Source organism: Psammomys obesus, unplaced genomic scaffold (assembly GCF_907164565.1).
Source record: "Psammomys obesus unplaced genomic scaffold, mPsaObe1.curated_primary_1811, whole genome shotgun sequence".
NCBI classification, from domain to species: domain Eukaryota; kingdom Metazoa; phylum Chordata; class Mammalia; order Rodentia; family Muridae; genus Psammomys; species Psammomys obesus.
In genome coordinates, this window is record NW_026596069.1 from 26,346,324 (window position 1) to 26,367,649 (window position 21,326).

General features: G+C 44.8%; 1 protein-coding gene and 1 pseudogene across 7 annotated transcripts in view; both read right to left on the reverse strand.

The window, feature by feature from the left end:
* Rbms2 (RNA binding motif single stranded interacting protein 2) overlaps positions 1-21,326 on the reverse strand; it is a 57,040-nt gene that overhangs the window by 27,062 nt on the left and 8,652 nt on the right. For 4 of the 7 annotated variants that reach the window (XM_055625796.1, XM_055625797.1, XM_055625794.1 and 1 more), the window contains exon 1: positions 14,992-15,281. The exons of 1 other annotated variant lie outside the window; for it this stretch is intronic. In XM_055625796.1, the coding sequence (XP_055481771.1) occupies positions 14,992-15,057 (66 nt within the window). In that variant the 5' untranslated portion in view covers positions 15,058-15,281. Of the gene's footprint in view, positions 1-14,991; positions 15,282-18,333; positions 18,597-20,471; positions 20,512-21,326 lie in introns of those variants that run through there. 2 more of the 7 variants (XM_055625799.1, XM_055625798.1) reach the window with 2 other exon arrangements.
* On the reverse strand, positions 569-935 carry LOC129690117 (60S ribosomal protein L34-like; annotated as a pseudogene).

A 21,326-nucleotide genomic window follows, 5' to 3' on the forward strand; every position in this document is an offset into this window, starting at 1 on the left:
CCCCACATGGCAGCTCATGAAAGTCTATAACTCAAGTTCCAGGGAGTCTATTGCCCTTTTCTGGCCTCCTCAGGCACCATGCATATGCAAGATACACAGACACACATGCAGGCAAAACACTCATACATGTAAAATAAAAATACATCTAAACAAAAATGTTAAGTGTTCAACATCATTCTCAGCTACATAGTAAGCAGAAAGCCGGCCTATCTCAAACACCAAAATAAACCCCTGATGGTGTGGAAATGGAAGTCCAGTCTTGTTTCAACAGTATTGCATCACTCTGGGGTGGGTTGGTGGGTTTAAGACAGGGCTTCTGTGTAGCCCTGGCTGTGTAGACCAGGATGATCTCCATAAACACAGAGATCCGCCCGCCTCTGCCTCCTGAGTGCTGGAGTGGCCACCACCACCTGGGCCACTCTGGGTTTTGTTACCCAGAAATAAGTAAGAAAAACCATAACTACTACCAGTACTCAAACCAGGGCAAACAGCTAAGAAAACACATAAAGACACTTTTTTTTTCTTCCTTCTTTTCTTTTCCTCCTTCTTAACCAAGCCTTGACTTTAATTACTTATACATGCTGAGCATTTGTTTTGCTTTCTGCCTCTGTGCTTGTGTCTTCAACATTTTCATGTTTTTCTGCTCCTCAATAAGGAAAGCCCGTTTGATCCTGTCGTGCACATATTTGGCACACAGGGAACCACCACAGGCTGACATGCTTCTTTGTCTTAGACAATCTCACAGGGACTTCAGGCCTCACAGCACAAACTCCTCGAAGTCTATCTGAGCACGCATCACATGTGGATTTAGGTGCTTTCCCAACCTTCTTGGTATACAGGTAAACAATCCTGTTGCCAGGGGTTTGAGGCAGCCTGGTTTTGTTAGAGGCTGCACTGTAGGAGAGCCTAGGATGGTATGTCACATCCTGGACCATTCAAAGCACTGTCCCCGGGAAAGGTAAAGGCAAATTTTTAATTGAGGTTCTCAACTGTCAACCTGGCAATTAAAACTAACCAGTACAGTTAGAAACATAGAGATCCCAGGCTAGGCATGGTGGAGGGCACCTTTAATCCCAGCACTCAGGAGGCAGAGATAGAATCTCAGAATTCAAGGCCATAAGGTCTGCATGTTGAGGCCAGACAGGGGATACACAGTGCGACCCTGTTTAAAAAAAATACAAAGAAAGAAAAAGAAAATCACATGGCTCTGTCCCTAGCTGAGGATAAGCGCTGATGGCATGTGCAGACTCTTTCTTTAGAGGTGTAACCATTGGTAAGGTGCATGGTCCTATAAACAAATTACCCACCCACACCCTTGCAAGCAGCCTTACTAAGACTCAATGGCACCCACAAATTAGAAAGGGGAAGAGCTGAGAAGAGGAAAGGGATTAACAGATAACAGATTTGGTGTGTGATAGAAATACATTATATACATGTATGAAAATGTCATAATGAGCCAGGCACCATCAGGACACAGAGGCCGGCATATGTCCAAGTTCAAGGCTGGTGTGGTCTACAGGGCGAGTTCCAGAACAGCCAGAGCTACACAGAGAAACCCTGTCTTGAAAGACAAAAGTTATAATGAAACTCATTATTATATATAATTAATATGCTAGTAAAAACAATAAAACAGAACCCTGAATCACGCTGGTGAAATGACTCAGTAGATGAGGGTACTTGTTGCACATCCTGGCAACCAAACAAAGGCAGATGGAGAGACCCTTTCTCCTGACCTCCACATGCATGTGAGTGCGCCTCTTCAATGCGCACACGCACACGCGCACACGCGCACACACACACACACACACACGCACGCATGCCCACATTATTAATAGTTTTTAGTTAAAAATTAAAACCCTATTAGAATACTAAGATACTAACCCCTGGACCTCATGACCCTCTTGCTTCAGCCTCCCAGATGCTGGGAATCCAAATACGTGTGCCATCAAACTCTGCTTTATCGTTTTAAAATGTCTTTCATTCATTTATTTCATTAGTTTTTTTGAGACAGGGTTTCAAAACAGTGTTCTTGGCTGTCCTGGAACCCCTCTGTGGACCAGGCCAGCCTCTGCCTCCATAGTGCTGGGGATAAAGGGGTGTGCCACCACTGCCCAGTGCATTTAAAAGTTTTACATAAACCACAGTATCACTATTCTCACATACAATAGTAACTATTCTTCAATTTTATAAAATGTATAATTATCAGAGTAAAACTTTCCAGTTGTTTTGTCTTGTGGGTGTGGTTCTGTGTTCTTGTTTTTAACATTATGTTTTCTGCCTTAATTATTTTTAATGTGTGTGTGTGCACATATGTGTGTGGATGTGTGTGGATGAGAGAACAGAGGTCAGAGGATGACCTGAAGGAGTGGGTCTTTGTTTCTGCCATGCAGGCCCTGGGAGCACACACAGTTGGGCAGTGGGCACCTTTCCCTGTTAAGCCATCTTGCTGGACCTCTGCCGTTCTTTAAAATTTGAGATGTTCTCACATACTAAACATGGAGTGTTGCTTTGTGAGGATGTGTGTATATGATGTGTACCTGTGCATGCATGCACGTCTGAGTATGAGTGCTGATGTGCCAGGTCATTTATGTGGCAGTTAGACCCTCAGGTGCGGGTCTTCGCTGTCCACCTTGACACAGTCTTTCTCCTCCTCCCCCTCCTCCCCCTCCTCCTCTTCCTCCTCCTTCTCCTCCTCTTCCTCCCTCTTCCTTTTCTTCTTTTTGTTTGTTTTACGAGACAGGATTTCTCTGTGTAGCCCTGGCTGTCCTGGAACTCACTTTGTAGACCAGGCTGGCCTCAAACTCACTAGATTCACCTGTCTCTGCCTCCGGAGTTCTGTGATTATGTGATTACAGGCCTGAACCACCATCACCTGGCCCAGAGCAGGGTGTCTTTCTCGTTCACTGCCGCACATGCCATGCCAGGTGACCAGGGGAGCCCTGGGATTGAAAAGGGAGCTAGAGAGCCCTCACCCTTGCATGACAAGTGTTTTATATATACCTACTGAGCTCCTAAGGCCCGGAGTCTTAATTTTGACTTGTGTCAACATGATTCCCAAGTCTACACTTATGAACTGCTGTCCCTCTACACTGGAGTGGTCAGGACTTTTACCAGCTACAGTCTCTATTTATAAAACTAGAAGTCCGTTTCTAAAATGTGTTCAAATGCAGTCTTAAATAAGATTTTAAAATAAGCAAAGAGCAAGAATACTGGCTCACACCTGTATCCCAGCACTTGGGAATTGAAGGCAGGAGGATCAGGAGCTCATGGCCAGCCTGGCTAACATGAGACCCTGTAGCCCATCTCCTTTGTGGGTTCTTTTTCTCACCCTTTATCCCCCCAATTTCAACCCTAACACGAGATAGGAGAGAAACAAAGACAAGGCGGAGAGAGGAATTAGGAAAATCCCTGGATTTAATTTCTTTCCTTTTGTTCCTTTTGACCACGGCTACCAGCAAACCACAGCTAACCTCCCTAAATGACCAACCACCACCAACCCCACCTATCAGGGCTCTAACGTCACACCATTGCAGAAACTATCTGCAGCTGGCAAACTATGACCTACTAGAGCATGAGGCAAATCCTAGCCAGTAGCTGCCAGCAGCCTGACGCAGTCCCACGTGCCTGGGATTACAACAAAAACACATTCCAGCATTCTCCAATATGTCACTACAAGACCTTGTTTCAAAAAAAAAAAAAAAAAAGTAAACAAATACATAATAAGGATTTTTAAAAACAGGTGACAAGTGTAGAATAAACCATTTCTTGTCTCCCTGTGCCCCTTTTTAATGGCTGGAGTATGGTTCAGTAGGGTGTGCAAGGTTCAAACATCCTTCCCCCTCTAAAAAAAATAGGCAAAGAGACCTATCTCATTCATCAACATATACTACATTTAGGACTTGGTCTGAAATTTGCAAATGGACCAGGTTAAATGAATTCTGTCATCATTAGTTTGCAGAACACTTGATTCTCTGCCTCAGGGGTCTCACCGTGGAGGGCCCATCCTGCTTCAGTCAGCGTCTTTAAAGCAGCAGCACAAACAGTGGCTCTGACCTATCATCCAGCTCCAGGGCAGGCTGTTGTCCAGCATGGCCTGGACAACAGTGAGAACCCAACAGAAGAGAAGGGCAGGGAGGGAGGGGAGGGGAGGGAGAAAGGGAGGGACGGACAGCACAACTCCCCTCTCAAAATGTGAGACCTGGCAGCTAGCACGGAGCACACACTCTGCTTAGATACTCCAAATTAGAGGTTTCACGGGGGCAGATAAGTTCCCACAGGAAGGTCCACAGGTTTTTGTTTGTGAATGAGAAAAAGAAATGAAAAGGGAAGGTCATGAGTGCTCCTAGGTATGATGAAAAAGTTAACTGGAGATAAAGAGAGATCACAGCTGGAGGCAGGGACATCTGGGAGAGCCCCAGTGGAGATGAGCAGACTGAGCCAGGCCATGCTGGGGAAGAGAGGGAGAGAAAAGGAGGAGAGAGAAGAACCAGGTGCAACAGCCAGGAGGCCCAAAAACGTGACTAAAATGGCTATATTGTATAGGGAAGGACAGCCCAACCCTCTGGGCTGGAGAGGTCAGGGTAAGGGAGGTGTATGTAAACCAAGAGCCTCCTGGAAGAGGTAGGAGCTGAGGGATGCTGGGAGAACCTGGGCCCCAGGTTTGATACGTTACATAATACCTCAGCCATTTGTCCCAAGGTTTGAGACTTAAGAGTTTGGTTTTATGGTATCTTGAGTCTGTCTGCTTGTAGATTTAGAACATCCAGTGGTCCAGAGATTAACGCTGTCTTTTGTTGTTTGTTTTTGGACTCAGGCCCCAAGTCACCCAGGCTGGTTTTAGACTCCATATCCTCCAGCTTCCTGATCGCTAGGATCACAGAAGTACAACACCAGGACTGGCCTGATAAAGGAACTTTCTGAAGATTAGGTTGATTAATACTAAAATTTCCACTTTTATTTCCACTTGTCACCTTTCCCTTCCTTCCTTTCTTTCTTCCTGCCTTCCTTTCTCCACAGGTGCGGAGGAAAATGCTTCAGATCAAAATGTCCAAACCTCAGCAGGTTTTAAAGGCCGGAAAATGCTCTGGTGGTTGAAATGGTAGGTAAGTGTTAAATCACAGCCTGTCAGTTTGCAAATGCTGTTTCCGTAAGTAGGACTGTAGGCAGGAGCGCCCATCCTATAACGCTGGCACGGACGCCTCCTCCCTGGGTAGGCAGGAGCGCCCATCCTATAATGCTGGCACTCGGAGGCCACCTCCCTGGGTTGCTCTTGGTCATGGTGTTTCATCACAGCAACAGTAACCCAAACTAAGATAGTGGCCAAGGATGACCCTGAGCTTCTGACCTTCTGACTGTACCTCCTGAATGCTGAGTCAACACACATTATCACATCATCAGCTTTATGGTGCTGGGAACGGGACCTAGAGCCTTGTGTGCACTGGGCAAGCACTATAGCAACTAAGCTATACCCCCAGGACACCGCTTTATACTTAACATAAGATGTTCATTTTTCAGACGAGAAAAGATTAAATTTGCTGGGCGTGGTAGCGAACACCTGTAATCTCAGCACTTGGGAGGCAGAGGCAGGCAGATCTTTGTGAGTTGGAGGACAGCCTGGTCTACAAAGTGAGTCCAGGACAGCCAAGGCTACACAGAGAAACCCTGTCTCAAAAAAAAAGATTAAATCCACTTTCTGCATAATTACTCAGCTTTACCCCATTCATTCAGCAATAGACAATACTTCAATATTTTATACATTTTTTTCAAAAGTATATATTTTTAACCTAGAATTTAACTAGCAAAGTGTAACTAGAGCACAAGCTGCTGAGCTTGCTCCCCTGAAGCCTTCCCATTCTCAGGAGTTCTCATTTTCCTGATAAATCCGGGAAAGCAAGCAAGTAAGCAAAAAACAACCTAGGCTTAAGTTCCACAGAAAAAGAACAGAGCCAGGCATGATGGAGCTCTCTTGCAATTGCAGCACTTGAAAGGTAGAGGCAGACAGATGGGGAGCTCAAAGTTCCCCTTAGCCAGGCCAAGCCAGGTCACACTCTCTCTCCAACACAATAGAAATAGAACATAACAGAGACCTACTTTGATCAGTCTCTTCTGAAAGGTGACTAAATTTTAACAACCCTTCAAACACAAGGATGGGGAACCTGGTTGTCTAGAGAGAAGCAGCCAGGCCATTCCTTAGACCTAGCACTCAGCAGGCAGAGGCAGGCACATCTCTTAAGGTCAAGGCAGTCTGTGTTGGGGTGGTCTGGCTGTGCAGTATGTCAAGGTTGTCTTTGTGTTATTCAAATGCTGACTTCTGTAGGGCAGAGATCTGACTACAGGCTGGGCTTTGGTACTGTTATTCTTATGGCTGCATCACATTCTATAAACACTCCCTCCGACGCCTTCTGATTGGTTTAATATAGAGCTGAATGGTCAATAGCTGAGGCAGGAGAGGAAAGGTGGGACTTCCGGGAGAGATAGGCTCTGGGAAAGGATCTGAGGCAGAAAGATTCAATAGCTAGATCCAAAGAAACCAGACATACCGTAATGAGCCACATTGCACCGTGTAGATTAAGATAAACAGGCTAATTTAATTTACGAGTTAGCCTAAGCTAAGGCCAAGCTTTTATAATAAATAAAAAGTCTCTGTGTCATTAATTGAGAGCGGGTGGTCCAAAGAAAGTCTTGTTATAAGTCTGCTCTGAAGTGAGTTCCAAGCCAGCCAGAGCTATACAGCGTAACGGAAACTTTGGCTTCTTTGTGTGTTATGTAAATATGCTTTTGTTTTAACCCTGAGTGTGGGATTTTAGTTGGGCTATAGTTTGTGTCCACCTGTTAACTGTCTCACGTGGAACGTGTTTTTTGCCAGCTGGTAAGAGTCTTCCACATGTGGCTTGGAGTGGGGCACGGTCTAGGACTCTGAGAGTATAAATATGAGAGCAATAAGGTAATGATGTGACATTCCGTGTGGCGTTCAGTGTTGGCATGTAGCAGTTTGGAGAGACCAGACACGAGCCGGTGTGGCAGTTTGGAGCAGACAGATGGAGAGACACGCTTCGGGGCACAGTGGCATGGAGCCTGCTAGCTGCATCTGTGGTTGACGGAGATTTGTGTAGAGCCCTAAAAGAACCCCTTCACCCCAACTAGCCAGGAGAAATAAAGGGTCTGGGCCCCCTCTCCCCACTAACCTTTCCTCTCTCCTACTTAAGGTTGTGGGGTTGGTGGAAGGGAGGTAGAGAGGCTTAAACACCCCAAATGAAGTACGGCTTTAAAAGAGACCATTACAGATGGCTTTCTGCTACAACACAGTGAGACCCAGTTTCAAATAAAACAAAACAACCACCCTTCACCCCAAATAAAATCAATCTAAAGAAAAATACCACAGAAAAAGGGAACAACACCGGCAAAGTCACAAGGTGGTTCTTCCACACCGAAGGCCAGCAAGGCTGGGAAACAAAAGATGAAAGACAAGAGACAGGGGAGAATTTTAAACAGCAGAGAAGTTCCCAGTCTACGTTGTGAAGCAGTGACTGCCGCTGTGGGAAGAACAGGCTTCGGGGAGGCGGGCGTCTCAGTGTGGCTGCAGTGTAGCTCACTGGTGGACGCTGGTTCAGCGTGCACGAGGTCCAGTCTCTAACTGCACACACACAAACAGTACAAAACTCAGACAATGGAGGGCCCACTCAGCATTTTGTTTTTCTCTTTTAAGACGGAGTCTCACTATGTATCCCTGGCTGGCCTGGAACTCATCCACCTCTACTTCCTGAGTGGGGGTTGGTTAAAGGCGTGCACTACACACTTAGTGTTCTTAAAAAGGCCTTGTTTGGTTTCCAGCACCCACGTCTGGTGGCTTATAACCCTCCCGCAGGCAGTTAGCCACCTGCAACTCCAGCTCCAGGAGGATCTAATGCCTCTCGTCTCTGTGGGTAGCTACACACCCAAATAAAGATGCAGACACATACACACATAGTTAAACAATTAAAACTATTTTAAAGAGACAATAATATCCTAGAAGAGGAGAGACAGTGATAAAGATGAGAGCTGATCTATAGCATATAGACATAAGGCAAGCATTCAACATCTCCACTTGAAGTTTTAGGATTTTTAAGACAAGAGCTAGTTATGGCCAAGGTGGCCTCGAACTTGCTATGTAGCCAACAACGGCTTTTTGCATCCACCTCCCAAGCGCGTCCCACCGTGCCCCGCTAATACTCAGACCACTCTGTAGTCCAGGCTAACATGAACTAACTCTATCCAAAGTTGGCCTTGAACTTGTGGCAGGCCTCCTGCCTCAGCATCGTGGATAGGAAGGACTATGCCTGTCAGAACTAGTTTATTCTCTGGGGAGGATGCAGAGACTCTGAATTCCTAATCACCAAGCACAGCTGGATGGGAATTAAGAGCCAAACCCAAAACATGCCACCATTTCTCTGGCACCTTGTCTCTGAGAAACCAACCCACCAAACAGAAATGCCCGGCATTGAAGACCATCTGCGCTCTCTTGTGCTTCAGCTTCATGGCTTTATAATTAAGTCCACTACTTCCCATAATGCCTTCCACTTAAACAGCCCCAAACCTGGAGACAGAATTAGAAGAACACCTAAAGTCAGAAACCAAAACAAACAGAAAATCAAAAAGGAATTCAAAGGAGAAAGGGCAAAGGAGAAAGGGCAAAGGGGAAGGGAACACAGTAACATGAACAAAGAGTTCCAAGAGGTCTAAATGCAAATAATCTCACCCATGAAGCAAAAGCAAAACTTAACAAGTTAAGACAGCATTGTTCCTTTGCACTTGGTGACACTCCACCTGTCTTAGGGTTTCTATTGCTTCGACCTAACACCATGACCAAAAAGCAAGCTGGGGAGAAAGGGGTTTATTCAGCATATACTTCCACATCACTGTTCATCACCAAAGGAAATCAAGACTGGAACTCAAATGGCAGGAACCTGGAGGCAAGAGCTGACCGTGGAGGGGTGCTGCTCAGTGGCTTGCTCCTCGTGGCTTCCTCAGCCTTGTTTCTTACAGCCTGCCCAGGGATGAAACTACCCACAATGGTCTAGGCCCTCCCCCACTGATCACTAAGTGAGAAAATCCCTTACAGCTGGATCTCATGGAGGCATTTCCTCAAGTTAGGCTCCTTCCTCTCTGATGACTCTAACTTATGTCAAGTTGACACACAAAACTAGCCAGTTTTAACCCTGACCCCTTGCCAACCTAATGCACAAACATATCACCATTAAGTCCGATCCATCCTTGCCTTATTCATTCCTAAACTTAAAAACATAAATAGGGCTGGAGAGATGGCTCAGAGATTAAAAACACTCGCTGTTCTTCCAAAGGTCCTGAGTTCAATTCCCAGCAACCACATGGTGGGTCACAACCATCTATAGTAAGATCTGGTGCCCTCTTCTGGCGTGCACATGTATATACAGCTAGAGCTTTCACACACATTAAACAAACAAACAAACAAATAAATAAATAAACAAATAAATAAATAGGATATAAATGTAAAAAAAAAAAAGCAGTCCTGTGCCAGTCAGTGTGGTGCACAACTACAACCAAAAGAAGATCGGACATAAGGATATCAGTTCAGGGTTAGTCTGTGCTGCAGAGATCTCTCTCTCTCTCTCTCTCTCTCACACACACACAGGCATGCACATGCACATAGCTGGAAGATGGCTCATCAGGTAGAAAACTTGCCAAGAAATCATGAGAATTAGTGTTTAGGTCTCAAGAACCTGTGAAAATGCCATAAATCCCAGGTGGACATGATGTGCCAGGCTCCAAAGGGACTCCTGGAGGGAACTGACTAGCCAGAGTCTGGAATGCTGAACTGTGCCTAAATGAGTCAAGTACATATTACTCACCTCAGCCTTGAGGCTCATGTGTGTGTACACACACACAGACACACACACAGACACACACACACACACACACACACACACACACACACACACAGAGACACGTGGGGGAATAGAAAAAAAAAAAAACAGAAGTAATCCCTTTTCCTTTTACTGAAGGAAACGGTTGCCACTCTGGGGAGTTAAGTTGTGACAAGGGCCTGGGAAGGCATGGTTTGACACTTCACAAGTAAAAATTCCTTCATTCTCAAATTTTTCATCTTCCTACCTTACCCATTTCATCTCCTTCTAACATGAAGGCACAATTTTGAGACCTACAACTAATCTTCCTTTCTTCATTTTTTAAAACCTAACTCAAGGCCATTAACTTTTTAAGTAATCACTTTAAATTATCTTGTGGAACCCTTTTTGAAATCCACACTTCCCATTTTGTAATTTCTCCCCTTGGTTTTTTGTTTGTTTGTTTGGTTTGGTTTTTTGAGACAGTATTTCTCTGTGTAGCCCTGACTGCTCTGGAACTTTGTAGACCAGGCTGGCCTGGAACTCACAGAGAAACGTCTACCTCTGCCTCCTGAGTGCTTTGATAAGAAGTTGCACCACCCCAGCTGGCTCCGTCTTGGTTTTCTGAGACAGGGTTTCTTCCCCACCCCACACCCTTTGGAGTTTGTTGTTGTGGCTTTGAGACAGGGTTTCTCTGTGTAGCCTTGGCTGTCCTGGACTCACTTTGTAGACCAGGCTGGCCTCTTAGAGATCCGCCTGCCTCTGTCTTCCAAGTGCTAGGATTCAAATGGCACACAATGGTCCATTTTGTAACTTTATATATTTACTTCTTGCTTACTTCTTCTTTCCTTTCTTCCTCCCTCCCTTCTTTCCTTTTTTTTTTTTTTTTTAAAAAGAGTCTTGATCTGGCTGGACTGGAGTTTGCTGTGTGAACAGGCTGGCTGACCTCAAACTCCATGTAGTCATACTGCTTCTGCTTCCAAAATGCTGGGATTCCAAGCAAACGTCATGTGCCAACATGCTTGCTTGCCTTTTGTAGTTCTTTAATTCTAGTGCATAGAAATATAACACTGTATTCCAAGAAAGACTGCCTTTATCAGCTGACTTACATTTTTTATTTATCTATTTATTTGTTTTTGGTGCTGAGAATTGAACCCAGAGACTTGAAAAAGCTAAGCAAGTTTTTTTTTTTTTTTCCATAGCACTACAACCCCATCCCTCTAAAAAAAAAAAAGAAAGAGCTGGGAGGTGGCACACACCTGTAATCCCAGCACTCCAGGAGGCAGATCTCTGTGAGTTCAAGGCCAGCCTGGTCTACAAAGTGAGTCCAGGACAGCCAGGGCTACACAAAGAAACCCTGTCTCTAAAAACTAAAATTAAAAATAAAATAAAATAAAATAAAAACGAAGAAACAGAGACGGATAGATTTTTAGATGTTTAGGGGCTGGAGAAATGGCTCAGTGGCTAAGAGCTCATACTGCTCTTGCAGAGGATCCAAGTTCAGCTCCCAACACCCAGTCAGGTGGCTCAACTGCCTGCAAGTCTGACTCTGAGAACCCTGGCCCCCTGGCCTCTGCAGGCACCACATATACCACAGACATACAGATAATTGTTTTGTGTTTTTTTTTTTTTTTTTTTTTTTTTTTTAAGACAAGGTTTCTCTGTATCCCTGGCTATCCTGGAGCTCACTCTATTGACCAGGCTGGCCTGGTCTGCCTGCCTCTGCCTTCTGAGCCCTGAGATTGAAAGTGTTCGCCAACACTGCCCAGCACATAAACATAATTTAAAAGCAAATAAAAATTTAGCAGGGTTTGTGGTGATACACACCTGTAATCCCAGTACTCAGGGAGGCAGAGGCAGGAGGATCTCTGTGAGTTTGAGGCCAGCCTGATCTATAAAGTCAGTCCAGGACAGTCAGGGCTACACAGGGAAACTCTGTCGTGAAAAACCAAAAAAGAAAAAAGTGTACAAACTGGGCTGGAGAGATGGCTCAGCAGTTGAGAGCACTGCCTATTCTTCCAAAGCATGCAGGTTGGTTCCCAGCACCTATGTGGCAGCTCACTCCTTCTGCAGCAACAGTTTCAGGGGACTGGACACCTGTTCTGGTGTCTAAAGGCACCAGGCACACATGTGGTATGAAGACATGTGGGCCAAACCTCATACACACTTGTTGTTGTTTTTGAAGTGCACAAATTGCTTTGCATGGTGGTGCTTGCCTGCAACCTTGGGAGACTGGAGACTGGAGCAGGGAGGAGCAATCGGTTTGAGAGCAGCTTGGCCTACACAGCTACTGAGTAAGTTTCGAACCAACCCGGGGATACATGGTAAGAATCAAAATTAGGGCCCCTCCCCCAAAGCACAGACTACACAAGAAAATACATCAAAACAAGTGTCAACAGCAAGATAAAGAGCATCTCAGGTCATATATCCCAAATTCACAAGCCCATATTCACATATACATACACACACACACACACACACACAATCAGCCTTGTGCACAGCCACAATATGCACCATATACAAATATCACTCCCTTAGGCATTCTAGAACATTGACTTTTGACTTGTAAGAATGCAGAGACTTTTTTTCTTTTTTGGCTTTTGGATACAGGATTTCTCTGTGTAGTCTTGGCTGTCCTAGACTCGCTTTGTAGACCAGGCTGGCCTTGGAACTCATGGAGATCCGCCTGTCTCTGCCTCCCACGTGCTGGGATTTCAGGCATGTGCCACACACCTAGCTCATTGTTTGTTGAGGTCAGAGGACAAATTGTGGGCGTGTCCTACCATGTGGGCCCAAGATGGGACTCAGGCTTGAAGGCATGACCTTTGCCATCTGAATCATTTTGACAGACACCCAAAGACTTTTATAATTACTTTTTTAAAAAAAGTATCATTAGTGTATGACTGCATGTGTGAGTGTGTACACATGCTACACTCTGTGATCAGGCTGGGAGTGATCCTCTCCTTCTACCATGGGACCCAGGGCTTAAAATCAGGTCATGGGGTTTGAGTAGCAATTGCTTTTACCCACCATCCCCCAAGGTCTTCTAGACAAACATCTGATTCTGCAGATGCTCCTCCTCTTAGCCTGCCCACTGGTCCCAGTATTTCCTGAATTGCTTCCCAGACCTTACAAATTATCAGGGAGAGATATGAGATTAAATCCAAATCCCTCAGTCCTAGCTCTCATTCCCCATCTCTCCTACACTTAGAACCTAAACGTCAGGCTGTCTGCTTAGATGCCAGTGATGTATCTAGCATGTGCAAGGCCTTAGGTTCCACCCCCAGCACCAGCACCACCCAAACCACAAAAACACAGAAAGGGATCTAAACTTAAACACCTCCAATACTCCAAAGGGAGTGGAGAGCTTAGAAAGACATTTTAGATACATTCAAATACATTAAACCCTGACAGAGAAAACTCTAAATAAGGAACTTGGAGGGGAAAGAGAACCAGAAAATAGCTGTAATGGGAGCACTGGGGAGGCTGAACCAGGAGGATCACAAGTTCTAGGTCCAGGCGGGGCTATGTAATAAGCCCTACTTTAAAAACAAAGATGAGAAAGGATCCAGGTACAGTGGCTCCTCCGTCCGTGCTTACCATACTGTGACCAGCCTGGGCTGCAGAATGAGTTCAAGGCCACCCTGGGATAAGGAGGGACACCATGTCTCAAAAACAAGAAACTAATAAAAAAGACAATGAGACTCTTACACAGTACTATATGGATTTGAAAATATAGATGGAATGTTCCCCTTTCAAACATGCATACCTATAAAATGAATTACATATGTATATATATTTGATATGACATCCATCTATATATTATACCTATTGAAAATGAAATATATATGTAATCAAAAAATTTGCATAGAGCTTCATTTCTTCTTTTTTGTTTGTTTTTGTTTTTGAGACAGGATTTGTAGACCAGGCTGGTCTCGAACAGAGATCATTCTGCCTCTGCCTCTGCCTCTGCCTCTGCCTCCCTGAGTGCAGGGCCAGGCCTGGCTTGCTCTTGTGATTTTCTAGACAGGGTTTCTTTGTGTAACCTTGGCTGTCCTGGACTCACTCTGTAGACCAAGCTGGTCTTGAATTTAAGAGATCCGCCTGTCTCTGCTTCCTGAGTGCTGGGATTACAGGCCTGCACAACCCTCACCTGGCTGTAGAGCTTTATTTCCTGAGTATATTACGACTCCTAAGATCCTCTGGGACACAGGCCGGATGAGATACCAGTGTTTTCTGAGTCTCTGAAATGGTCTGTTCAGGTCCATGAAGATAGGAATCTCTCCCCACCTCCAACATTCCATCAGACAAGCATAGATCTCTGCTCTAAAGAGCTGTAATGCTCAGAGGGGGTAAAAAGTCATGCTGCTGTGGCTCACGGCTCCTCCTCCAGCACTGCATACCACGAAAAGCCAAGAGGCTGCCGACGGTATTCTCTGGCACATGTGGCAAGACTGCCCCTCTCTCTCCAGCCTGTTCCCTCAACCACAGCTTCCCAGGCAGCTAAGGGTTAATTGTAACGACTCCAGGGTTCGCTGGCTATCTGCAGGGCTCCAAGTACCCGCTGAAAAGGCAAGTCCCAAAGAATCACAGAGCTTTCTGCCTTAATCCCAAGGCGTGTTACATCCCCAAATTCCTCTTCCAGGATGGGTGGGGTGCGGTGGGGTCTTCAGTTATAGAAGCACACGCTCAACTCTTGAAGAGCCTCTCTGACTACCTGTAATTTCAGCTAGCTGGTGGTTTGAGCAAAAAGCAAAGCGGGGTGACGGCACGGACCCAGTTAACCAGAACGATAAAATGATCTTGTGGGGAGTGAGCCTAGAGACAAGGTCTGAGGTGTCACACTGTCCCCAAGAGCGGCACGTCCGCAGTCCAGCCAGCTTCGTCTCACAAGACACAAAGTTGCGAAGTTGATTGTCTTTATTCCACTGCCTTCCCCGACTCACAAACCCTCGCTCTAAATTCCTTTAACTCCAGAACCAGGTGCAGAAAAAGGGGAAGGAGCGCTGGAGGGAGAGGCGCTGGAAGGGAAAGAGGCTTCCAGATCCCCTCTTAAAGGAGACGCTAAACCAAGGGCGCTCCCGGGTCCCCGGGAAAGGAAGTAGCTAGAGTCCCCAAAAGCGCCTTTTCCTACCTTCCTGTTGTTCTTGTTATACCCAAAAGTCGAAATCCCAGGCCGGGAAGTCACTGATAGCAGCATTTTTTCTTTACTGTTTGAGAGCTGAGAGAAAGAAGAGAGTGAAGGAAAGGGAGGGGGAAAGGAGAGGGAGAGAGGAAGGGAGGAAAAGAGGGAGGGAAAGGGAGGGGGAGGAGAAAGGAGAAAAGGAGCAAGCAAGGGAGAGAGAGTGAAAGAGAGGGAGAGGGAGGGAGGGAAAGGGAGAGGGAGAGAGAGAGAGAGAGAGAGAGAGAGAGAGAGAGAGAGAGGGGGGGAGGGCAGGGGGGGGAATAGGGAGCTAGGTCTGTTCCTTACGTCACTGAGAGAAGTTAACTCAGACTCAGAGTCAGGAAAAGCCACTTCTACTGGGTCCTAATGCCCACCATGTTCTACTTTGGTTTGTTTTCCATAGGCTTAATAATTCACGCTAGGGAGAAAAGTTCTTAGGTCTACTCCTTTTCCAGTGTATCCCCATCCATCCATGAAAAAGTTCTGATTATAATAAAAAGACAATTATCCTATTATCAATGAAAAGACAAAGATTTTGTTGTTATTTTGTTTTGATTTGAAACTTTCTTTCAGCTACAAGATTTCAAGCTTGGGATGTAAGATGATTTAGCAGTAAAGTTAGGCCTAAGTTAGGTTCCCAGATCTACATGGTAAAAGGAGAAAACCAACTACCCAAAATTGTTCTCTGATCACAACACTTGGGGAGGCTGAAGCAGGCAGATCTCTGTGAATTAAGGCCAGCCTGGTCTACAGAGCAAGTCCAGGACAGCCACATCTACACAGAGAAACCCTGTTTCAAAAAACCAAAAATAAAAATAGATAAATAATTTTCTGACACTCCCCCAAACACCAATGTGGCATGCCCACACATGCACATACAAATTAAATAAATGAAATGATATTTTATTAAGATCTCATGCTTGACTCTGCCTTCCAGAGCATGCAAAGAAAACCATACTGAGGTGCAGGATGTGAGATGAGCTTAGATCTCAAATTATATTAGTGTAATCTAAATGCATTAAAAAGGATCACGGAGGCTCAGGGGATGACTCCTAGCATCCATGTTGGGTGAGCCACACCACCTCTACGGTCCCTAGCTTCCATGGATACCAGCATTCTCAAGCTCACCAGCTCTCTCTCTCTTCCATTTTTTTTTCTGTTTGTTTGTATGTTTTGTGAGGCAGGGTTTCTCTGTGTAGCCCTGGCCGTCCTGGAACTCATTCTGTAGACCAGGCTGGCCTTAAACTCATAGAGATACACCTGACTCTGCTTCCCAAGTGCTGGGATCAAAGGGATGCACCACCACTGCCAGGGAAATATTTTTTAAGATAAAAATGGATCTTTAAAAACTAATAAGGCAGGGCTGGAGAGATGGCTCAGAAGTTAAGAACAGTAGCTGCTCTTCCAAAGGTCCTGAGTTCAATTCCCAGCAACCACATGGTGGCTCACATCCATCTGTAATGAGATCTGGTGCCCTCTTCTGGTGTGCAGGCCTACATGCAAGCAGAACACTGTACAGGTAATAAATAAATATTTTAATAATAATAAGGTAAAAGAAAGACTATGGCTTAGGAATGGTGATATACTATTTAAAGCTGTAACCCCAGCATGTATGAAGAAGGATCACCAAGTCTGAGGCCAGCCTGATCTATATAACAAGTTCCAAGACAGCCAAGGGCACTTACTGATGGTAAGATACACAAACGGGGTCGAGGCAAGAGGATCACAGCTTCCAGCCCCGACTGTACTATTCTTTAGATGATGCTTCAGCAGGTAAAAGTGTCAAAAGATCTGGATTCAATTCCTGGGACCCAAATGGTACAACGGAGAACCCACTCCTGAAGTTTGTCCTCTGACCTCCACACATTCTGTAGCATGTACTCCCCAACACACACACACACACACACACACACACACACACACACACACACTCCAACATTTTTTAAATGTAATAAAACAGAACAAAACTGAGTACACCAAAAAGCAAACACAAATTAAGTATACCATGAAAATAATCTCAAATCCTTTGTTCTGTTCCTTCTGGGGTGATGTTAACCAGCTGATACCAGTATTCCCATTTCAGAGTCTCCCAGCAGGAGTTCATACTTAAGAAGTCATTATCAACAGAACAGTTCCAAGGACCTCAGTGCTTCGTGATTTTTTTTAACGAGTGGAAGCTTTTTATTTCATCATCTTGTTTACTTGTTTTTCTCTGGTGGTGCTAGGGATCAAAACCAAAGGCTTCAGGAGGCTAAGCAAGAGCTCTCCCAGCAAGCTAAGCCTTCAGCCCCAGTGGAAGCTATCTTATCTAACTGTGTAATTTGTTTACTTACTTATATATACAAGATGGGGCCTCCCTCTGTAGCTCTCACTGACCTCAAACTCAATATCCCCGTTTCAGACTCCTTAGTGAAAGATTACAAGAATATACAGGAACAATCACACTCTGTTTTGTTTGGTTGACTTGGTTTTGGCTGTTTTGTTTGATGGTGCCAAGATGATAAAGCACTGTACCATGAGCTAGAGTCCCACCCTTCCAGCATATACTTGATTCTTTTTTTTTTTGCTTTGTATTTGTTGTTTTTTCAAGACAGTATTTCTCTGTGTAGCTTTGACTGCTCTGGAACTTTGTAGACCAGGCTGGCCTGGAACTCACAGAGATCCTTCTGCCTTTGCCTCCCTGAGTGCTGGGATCACAGGCATGTGCCACAGCGCCCAGACACTTGATTCTTATTTTAAAGTTAGATTTATTTAATCATTTATGGGTATTGTGTACCAGGTGTGTTCCTGGTGCCAACGGAGGTCTGAAAAGAGCATCAGATTCCCTAGAACTGTAGTTACCGATGTTAGTGAGCCATGTGGGTGTGCTGAGAATCAAGTCTGGGTCCTCTGTAATAGCTCTTAATCACTAACTCTCCAGCCTTGTTTGGTACTTTTTTTGAGACAGGGTCTCATGTAGCCCAAGCTGGTGTTGATTTCCACCTAGCCAGGAACAACCCTGAAGCTGAATCAGCATGCTGCTCTCATGAGGTCTCGGTAGGAGCACCACCTTGGCCAGCACTTTGACTTTTTGTTCTATTTCCTCACCCTTAAGACCCACGAAGCTTAAACAAGTATAAAAACTCACCAGGTGTGGATTTTATAGCCAAGCTGAATGAAGTTCACAGAGCTAGGAGGTCAGCTCTGAGCTGTCAAACAAACAAATCATAACTCTTTAAAAGCCATGCTCCATAAGGAAGGAAAATATGAAACCTTTTAGGAAAGGAGAATATAACTGTGTCGAGAATATCACACAGTTGCAGGAACACTCACCTCCAATATGCCCTTGAAGAAAAGACAGCTTAGGAATGATACCAAGGAGGCCTACCCATCCAGCTAGAACAGGAAGGGAGAGAGACCGCCTTCAGATTCCTTCCTCAGGCCTCCCGATGCCCTCACACACAAGCTCCTGAAGTAAGTTAACTTGTCCTTGTCACAGCAGACATTAAGCCCAAACTCTCTCTAAAATGAAGCTGTGCTCTCTGCTTTCCTGTCACTATTTTGCTGTGATGATGGAGCAGACAGTGCCAGCATTCGGCAGAGTAAATCCACACATGCACGGCTACCCCCAACTCTAACTTTCATTTCCAACAGGACAGGAAGTGCCTGCTCAGCTCCAGGGACACAGGAAGGGTGGGAACAGCCTCCACGTGGGAACTGCAACTGAAAATGGAAATGACAACCTAGTACAGTAAACAAGTAAATAACATTATCTCAGGGGCACAGTGCTTTTCACGAACTTCTTTTTCTACCCTCAGAAGCTTTCATTCATAATATCCCAACTCATTCTTGCCATTTTAGTACAGTCTTCCCAAAGGATATTAAGTGGTTATCTCATTTCTCATTATAGCCAGCTCCAAAACAGCCAGAGCTATATCTTGAGAGCTTGTCTGAAAAAACAACAAACAAACAAACAAAAAAAGGCCAGGCAAGTTGGTCTTTACTCTCAGGACTCAGGAGGCAGAGGCAGGTGAATCTCTGTGAGTTTGAGGCCAGCCTGGTTTACAGAGCAAGCTCCAGGAACAGCCAGGGTTACATAGTAAGAGCCTGTCTCAAAACAAAACGAAACCATTCTAGTTCAGTTCCTCAACTCACAAGCTAAGTGACCCTGAGAGAACTAAGTACCTCACATGTATGAAACTTAAAAAAAAAAAAAAAAATTATACTTATATTTGGTCTTTTGAGACAGGGTATCCCTGTTCTGAGTGCTGGGACTAAAGGAGTGTGCAACCACCGCCTGGTTGATTTACTTTTACTTTATTTATGTGTGTGGGCATGTAATCACAGAACAAGTCTCATGAACTGGCTCCCTCGGGCTCCCTGTGGAAAGTGGACTGGACTCAGGTTACAAGTGCCTCTAACTGTCATTTTTTTTTTTTTTTTTGAGACAGTCCCTTATATAGAAGACATTTCTCACTTGTAAAAGGGAGTAAATAATTACCTGTTTCCTATAAGTGTAAGTGAAACAAAATGAAGCAGCATGTATGCAGCCTGTAGGAAGTTCCTGACACTCAGGTGTTAGTAGCATTACGATTAGTTACTGTCTCCCAGGTGGATCCATTTGAGTATCATGTAACTATTTGAAGACCTTAGGTGAACATTCCAAAAACTAGTATCTTAGTTATTCAAGGATATACTATGGGCCAGCAAGATGGCTCAGCTGGTAAAGGTGCTTACTGCGCACACCTGAAAACCTGAGTTCAGAATGTGGAGTCCACAGAGGAAGGACAGAACCAGCTGTCTAGAGTGTCGTGACACACACAGTGATGGTAAGTTTCAACTAACTTAAATATTAAGATTATCCTAGGACTCCTGAGAGTTGAGGCTCCCACCTGTAACCTTAGCACTCAGGAGGATCTCTAGAGTTCCAAGCAAGCCAGGGCTGGATAGTGAAATCCTGCTAGACAACAAAGCATATTCTAGGATGGACCAAGAGGCTCACATACATACCAGGAGAAGATCAGATAAGTTTCAAAGTTGCTTGCAGATTTTTACAGGTAAGCCTACCCACTTTCCTGAATTATAACTCAAAAAACATTAACTACCCCCCCCCCGCATCCCTTAATATTCAGATCCTAAGCAAGATTTCCCTCCTCTGGACATTCCCACTTTTTCTGAGAAGTCTGACCCCCAGGACAACCGCTTGCAAACCTCAACTGATGGACCTGCCTGCTTTCTTGGACTCTAACTCAAAAGGCTTAACTTTCTTTCTTTCTCTTCCTTTTGTTTTTGTTTTGAGACAGAGTTGCTGCCTGGCTCACTTTGTAGACCAGGCTGGCCGTGAACTCACAGCAATCCTCCTGCCTCTGCCTCTCAAATGCTGGGATCACAGGTGTACGACACCACGCCTGGCTCTTTCTTCCTCTTTACCCAGCTCCTTCTCCCAGCCTCTGCCAAGATTGATGGCTTACCTGCTCTGGTGTTTTCCTCTCAGTTTCTGATAAAATGGTCCTGGGGGTTCAAAAGAAAAAAAGATTTTTTAATGGAAAAAAAAAAGTTTAAAACCAGCCATGGTGGCACACACCTGTAACCCCAGCACTCAGGAGGATCAGAAGCCAGAGGTCATCCTTAGCTATATGGTGACTCTGAGGCTAGCCTGGCCTACAGAAATGTCTCAGAAAAGGGGAGAGATGGTAGTTAAGTCTTGAGATGCATAAAAGTCACACTTCCCCCTAAATATACTACTAGATTTTATAGTCTGCCCAATAAATTTAGGGACACAAAAGTAAAATGGCCCAGATATACAAACCAATATAGTTAGGTCAAAACACATGAACTACACTCACTACAAACTGAGGAGGCTTTTCTTGTTTTTCTTTTTTGTTTTGGTGCTGGATGTCAAGCCTAAGTCCAACACCCTCTCTCCCTGTGAGCTTCATCCTAGTAGGTTTTTGTTTGTTTGTTTGTTTTGTTTTTGAGGCCACGTTTCTCTGTGCAGCCCTCTCGGTACTCAAGCTCATTCTGTAGACCAGGCTGGCATACATCACCACCTGGCTAGATGTTTGTATTTTTAAAGGGAGTTTTGTGGAGATGGGAAAGGAACAGGGTTCTGGAGTTCTTCTCAAGAAGTATATATGGGAGGAGGGAGAATTCTATCCCTCCAGCATGTTTGCTCTGACTCCTCTCTGTTCTCTCTGTTGTACTGCTCAGTTTTCTAGATTAATCAGTTTCTAATTCTTAGTTCTCATGAGCCCAGCACTAACATTCTTTTGGGTTTTATATTATTATTATTATTATTATTATTATTATTATTATTATTATTATTA